Source organism: Carlito syrichta, unplaced genomic scaffold (genome assembly GCF_000164805.1).
Source record: "Carlito syrichta isolate Samal-C Ts95f unplaced genomic scaffold, Tarsius_syrichta-2.0.1 Scaffold301955, whole genome shotgun sequence".
Classification (NCBI taxonomy): Eukaryota; Metazoa; Chordata; class Mammalia; order Primates; family Tarsiidae; genus Carlito; species Carlito syrichta.
The window spans coordinates 53563-60212 of NW_007246051.1; the positions used below are offsets into that span (position 1 = coordinate 53563).

The following is a 6650-nucleotide window of genomic DNA, read 5'->3' on the forward strand; positions in this document are numbered from 1 at the left end:
GGATCGCCGGAGCCCAGCAGGTCGAGGCTGCGATGGCTGGGAGCGGCCACTGCACTCCAGTCTGGGCAACAGAGTGACTCCAACTCAAATAAAAAAAAAAAAGCGCTCTTCCAAAGGAAGATGGAACACCTGAGTTTCATGTATAGAACAGGTTTCCATCTGTCTGCAAAGCCCTGATAAGTCCCAACCAGGATGAGGTGTCTGGTGCCTAGCATGACTTCAGTTTTCCAGCAGTCCCTGCATGACCCAGAGCAGAGCAGAGATTTACTCACCCAGTGTTTCCGATCAACATCTTCATCTGCATCCCACTTTCGAGTTAAGAAAGGGTGTTTTTTGCTGATTATTTCTCCTTCGAAGAAGGTTGTAAGAGTTGGATACTCCTATGGTAAAAGCCCAAACATCAAAACAAGATATTGAATGAGAGTTTTAACTTTTCACAGAGGAAGACTCAACCTTGCTTTAATTTCTTTCCCATACTTTAACACTGCTGACAATCTAACTGGTTAGATTCAGTTAGATTCAGCCAATTTGCCAACAGTCAAAAAAATAAGAAAGTTATCATACACTGCTTAGACCGCTTTGTTAATTTTATTTGCTCTTTGTCCATGTCCTAATAAGTATGTACCAATGATTTAGAAAATTAATGGGACAAAAAGTCAAACAGTAAAAAGTCTATCATTTCTCTGCATTTGCAAAAATCAACCAACCAGTCAAACTACCCCTCAGCCTACCCCACAAGCCCTTGGTGCTTCTTGCGTGCATGGCTTTGAGAGTCACTGGCCTGGCAAACCACAGTTTACAGTCCTAATGTCCCCGGGACTACAGATATCCCACTCTTGTTCTTCAGACCCTATGCAAGCCTCTCTTATTGTGCATCAAACATCTACATGCATTTTAAGTACATTTATTCTAATGGCTTTGCCACTTCTCCAACGTGGCATGCACGTAGCACAGGATCTTCCTGAGATGCTGCCACAGCACACCCCACTGGCTCAGAGGCTCCCAGGAAACAGAACATCATCACGACCACTACAGGTGACTGAAAAGGCCTGCTTTATGACACCACTGAGATGTTCTGTTTTTCTTAACAGTGAACTTCAAAATATTATAAGTCTAACACCTCCCAAGACCTCAGCCCCCTTTTGCCCTAACACTGCTGCTGAGTTCCTCATATAAGTACTTAAATATGAGGGGGACGCAAAACAATCTGGAATTTATTTATAAAAAATTGTGGGGAGGGGGGTGGGACTGGCAGTTGAGGGAAACTGCTAGGGGAGGGAGGGGCATACTCATCAACAAGGGTACCTGCATGATCGGTGTTTTATACCTGACCCACATCTTTATAATTTAAAAAAAAAGAGGAAAAAAATTATGTATTTGTTCTTACATGTTTAAATTTCAGTTACCTTCAAAGTACTCTGTTTGATGCAATACACCTATTGAGACGCTTTTTCCACTGCTCGAAATAGTTTTTGAACTTGTCAATTTTGATGCTTTTAAGTACTCCTGCCACTTTATTGGTTTCACCGCTTCCACATTGGCAACACATCCCCCCCCCCCCCGACCCCTTGAAGACGTTTTCATCCAGGTAACAAAAAGAGTCACTCGGGGCAAGATCAGGTGAATAGGGAGGGTGAGGCATGGGGTCATGCCGCTTTTGGTCAAAAACTTCTGAACATTCAGCACAGTGTGGGCAGGTGTGCTCAGAAATCACCTGTCATAAAATGGGCAAATGTGTTGAAACTCCCCCGCAAAAAACTCACTGAAGCCAAATGCAGACTCTTTCAACAACACTAGCTGTTACACTGATGCTGATAGGTTCCTAAACAATTATGTAGCGGGGAAAGCCTGTACTACAATGGGCCCACCCTCCAAAAAATAATTACATTTTTTAAAGGAGTCCCCCGCTCATAGACAGTGTTAAGAAATTAAACAGGAAACATTTTCCTAACTAGAAACATAATTTGTGTTTTTGTTTTTGAGTCAAGGTCTCACTCTGTTGCCCAGGCTAGAGTGCAGTGGCACAATCACAGCTCACTGCAGCCTCGACCTTCTGGGTTCAGATGATGCTTCTACTTCAGCCTCCCAAGTAGCTGGGACTACAGGCACATGCCACCATGCCCAGCTAATTAAAAAAACATGTTTTTTAGACACAAGGTCTTGTTATGTTGCTTAAGTTCAAACAATCCTCTTACCACAGTCTCCCAAAATACTGAGATCACAGGCATGAGCTACTGTGCCAGCTTGGAAACAATTTTTAAGGTATAAACTAAATTATACAAATCTGTTTTAGAAAGGACTACTAAGGGACGGGTATGGTAGCTCAAGCCTGTAATCCTAGCACTTTGGGAGGCCGAGATGAGAGGACTGCCTGAGCCCATGGACTCAAGACCAGCCTGGGCAACATGGTGAGACCTCGTCTCTACAATAAATAAAAAAATTAGTTGGGCATGGTAGCACACGCCTGTAGTTCCGGCTACTTGGAAGGCCGAGGTGGAAGGACCGCCAGAGCCCAGCGGGTGGATGCTGGCGTGATCGTGAATGTGTCACTGCACTCCAACCTGAGTGATAGAGTGAGATTCCAACTCAAAAAAAAAACAAAAACAAAAAACCACTAGAAAAAAAGTTCCATATAAATCAGCCCCTAAACTTGAGACTTACAACTAGAAGCTATATATATTGTTTTTCTGAGTTTTGAGTGTTTTTATTTTTATTTTTTATTATAAAGATGTGGGGTACAATTCAGGGTTAGATATACAAACGTTGATTATGCAGGTACCCTTGTTGATGAGGTATGCCCCTCCCTTCCCTAGCAGTTTCTCTCAACTGCCAATCCTACCCTCCCTCCCCTGACAGTTTCCTATTACTGCCAATCCCTTTCTTACAGTATTATAATTGTTCAAGGTCCGCTTGTGAGTGAGAACATATGGCACTCTGCTCTTTGTTTCTATGATAGATCACTGAGTATGATCGACTCTAAATTCATCCAAGTTGCTTCGAAGTCCATATGTTTGTCCTTCTTTATGGCTGTATAATATTCCATTGTAAATATGTACCACATTATTTTTATCCAGTCCAGCTTCGATGGGCAACATGGTTGGTTCCATGTTTTTGCTATTGTGAATAGAGCAACAAACATGTGTGTGCAGGTATCTTTTTTGTAGAATGATTTGAGTTCCTCTGGATATATTCCAAGGTGTTTTTTTTTTAATTTTTTGAGTTAGAGTCTCACTCTGTCACCCAGGCTGGAATGCAGGTGCATGCTCATGGCCACCCCAGGGCCAACCTGCTGGGTTCAGGTGATCCTTCTGCCTCAGCCTTCCAAGTAGCTGAAACTACAGGCATGTACTACCATGCCCAGCTAATTTTTTTGATATACTATAGAGACGAGGTCTCACCAAGTTGCCCAAGCTGGTCTCAAACCCCTGGGCTCAGGCAATCCTCTCACCTTGATCACCCAAAGTGCTGGGATTACAGGCTTGAGCCACTGTGCCCAGCCAGTTTTGAGCTTTAAAGAACTTTTTTCAGAACTTCCACAGGAGGGATAGAAGAACAAAATGATTTAAAAAGTCCTAATATAACTAAAAACTTATGGTTTAAATCATATAAAGTTTTCCTAATGAATAATTCTTCACTGGCTTCTCTCTAAACACACTTTAGGCAGTATATCAGGGTGACTACAGGGTACCCTCAAACTCAGAATTAAATAAATATCTAAAGAATGATATTCAATAAGTACAGAAATCATCAAAAAGATAAAATATTTTTCAGGGCAGGAACAGGAAATTCAAGTACTTGACTACAGCCCAAGGAGGGATAATTTAGAAAGTCGAAGAAAAAAACCATGTCAGCAGGAGGGATATCAAAAAAATGAGTCAGAAAGGGAAAGCCATAGCCAGCATCAGCCCCCAAAGCAGATGTGGGCTCCTCATGGCAGGTTTGGCTACAGTCAGTCATTTAAATACTCCAACCAGCCCTCTCACTGATTCCAGGCTCACCCAAAACTGTCTGATGATGGGGACCCTGACTTTCCGTGTAGACTTGTTTTCTGGGGGATTAACATTCAACTGGACAGTACGTTAAATGGCACTTTTATTAATACATTAGTCTCTTTTGAGTTTGGTTAGTATAACCTGTCTCCTTGCTTCTGAATAAGCCTAGCACAGGCTCAGTTGGAGCTTCCAATCCTGTCAAACCCATCTAATGTATAAGAGGAGGGCCTGCCCTTGACCCTTCAAGGCCAGGCTCCCAAGTACCCACTGCTAGTTGCTGGGTTCCCTGGAAAGGTCCCCTTCTCTCTTGGCTGATAACTGGCCCAGAAATGCAAAGAGGATGCCATTTAATACTCATTCTTTACAATTTGGGGATTTTACTTTTAGAAGGCACACAAACAAATTTTAAAGCTGTGCTTTGGCTGGGTGCTATGGCTCACACCTGTAATCCCAGCACTTTGGGAGGTGGAGGCAAGAGAATTGCCTGAGCCCAAGGGTTCAAGATCAGCCTGGGCAACCTGGAGAGACTTTGTCTCTACAATAAATAAAAAAATTAGCTGGGCATGGTGGTGCATGCCCAAAGTTCCAGCTACCTGGAAGGCTGAGGTGGAAGGACTGCCTTAGACCAGAAGGTCAAGGCTATGGTAGCTGTGATCATGTGACTGTACTCCAATCTGGGCGACAGAGTGAGACTTTAACTCAACAACAACAAACAGCAAAGCTGTGCTTTGTTTGTGAATATGAGGTAGCTAAAGGCAAATTATCTCTAATGCAATAGTAACTTTCCACATTGTATACATGAGGAAGACAATTACTATGACTAAAACCCAAACCATTTAAATAACTTAATTAAAATAAATTATATAGTTGATATGTTAACAATTATAAATGGGAAAGAAAACAAAAACAGGTAATTCAGGTATAAAATTCATTCAATGATTGGTTATAGTTTTCTGCATTTTACTAACCATCTATGGCAATCATATACTAGACTTTTTAATTTAATTTTATTTATTTTATTTTTTTATTTTTTATTTTTTTTTGAGTTGGAGTCTCACCATCGCCCAGACTGGAGTGCAGTGGCACACTCCTAGCCACCGCAGCCTCAACCTGCTGGGCTCTGGTGATGCTTCCGCCTCAGCCTTCCAAGTAGCTGGAACTACAGGCGTGCACTACCACGCTTGGCTAATTTTTTTGATTTATTGTAGAGATGAGGTCTCGCCAGCCCAGGCGGGTCTCGAACCCACGGGCTCAGGCAATCCACTCACCTCACCCTCCCAAAGGCGCGGGATTACAGGCTGAGCCCGGCTCATATACTAGACTTAATTTATTTATTTATTTGAGACAAGGTCTCGCTCTGTTGCCCAGGCTACAGAACAGTGGTATGATCATAGCTCACTGTAGCTTCGAATTCCTAGGTTCAGGTGATTCGTCTGGCTCAGGTTCCCGAGCAGCTGAGACTACAGGCACACGTCATCACCCCCAGCTAATTAAAAAAAAACTTTTTTTTTTTTGAGAGACAGGGTCTTGCTACGCTTCCCAGGCTGGTCTAGAGCTCCTGGCCTCAACTGATGCTCTCACTTCCTGAGTAGGTAGATTACAGGTGTGAGCCACCACATCTAGCTCTAGACTTGTAACTTTGAAAGGTATCAAATAGTTATACAACTCTGTGAATATACTAAAAGTTAATGAACTGCATACTTTAAATGGGTGAATCATATGATATATAAACTACATCTCAATAAAACTACTAAAAATAGTTATTAAAAAAGAATTCTGGGTCGGGCTTGGTGGCTCAGCCTGGAATTCTAGCACTCTGGGAGGCCGAGGCAAGTGGATTGCCTGAGCCTGCGGGTTCAAGACCAACTTGGACAACTTGGTGAGACCTCGTCTCTACAATAAATAAATATTAGCCAGGCATGGTATTGCACACCTATAGTTCCAGCTCCTTGGAAGGCTGAGGTGGAAGGATCGCTGGAGCCCAGCAGGTCGACAATGGGGTGGCCATGAGCGTGTCACTGTATTCCAGCCTGGGTGACAGAATGAGACTCCAACTCAAAAAAAAAAAAAAAGGATTCTGGCCATGCACAGTGGCTCATGTCTGTAATCCCAATTCTTTTGAGAGGCCAAGGCAGAAGGACTGCTTAAGGCCAAGAGTTCAAGACCAGCTTAGGCAATGTATCGAGACCCCCAACTATATAAAAAGTTTTAAAAAATTAGCCAAGGGCCGGGCTCGGTGGCTCAGCCTGTAATCCCAGCACTTTGGGAGGCCGAGGTGAGTGGATTGCCTGAGCCTGAGGGTTCGAGACCCACCTGGGCAACTTGACGAGACTTCATCTCTACAACAAATCAAAAATTAGTCGGGCCGGGCTCAGTGGCTCAGCCTGTAATCCCGCCCCTTTGGGAGGCTGAGGTGAGTGGATGGCCTAAGCCCGCGGGTTCGAGACCCGCCTGGGCAGCGAGACCTCATCTCTACAATAAATCAGAAATTCAGCCGGGCATGGTAGCGCATGCCTGTAATTCCAGCTACTTGGAAGGCTGAGGCGGAAGGATCGCTAGAGCCCAGCAGGTCGAGGCTGCAGTGGCCGGGAGCGGCCACTCCACTCCAGTCTGGGCGACAGAGTGAGACTGCAACTCAAAAAAAAAAAAAAATTATCC

General features: G+C 43.7%; 1 protein-coding gene across 1 annotated transcript in view; it reads right to left on the minus strand.

The window, feature by feature from the left end:
* The window catches only part of GID4 (GID complex subunit 4 homolog), a 23661-nt gene that overhangs the window by 10125 nt on the left and 6886 nt on the right, over nucleotides 1–6650 (minus strand). The window contains exon 3 of the mRNA XM_008055794.1: nucleotides 273–380. Coding sequence (XP_008053985.1) covers nucleotides 273–380 — 108 coding nt within the window. The remainder of the gene's footprint in view (nucleotides 1–272; nucleotides 381–6650) is intronic.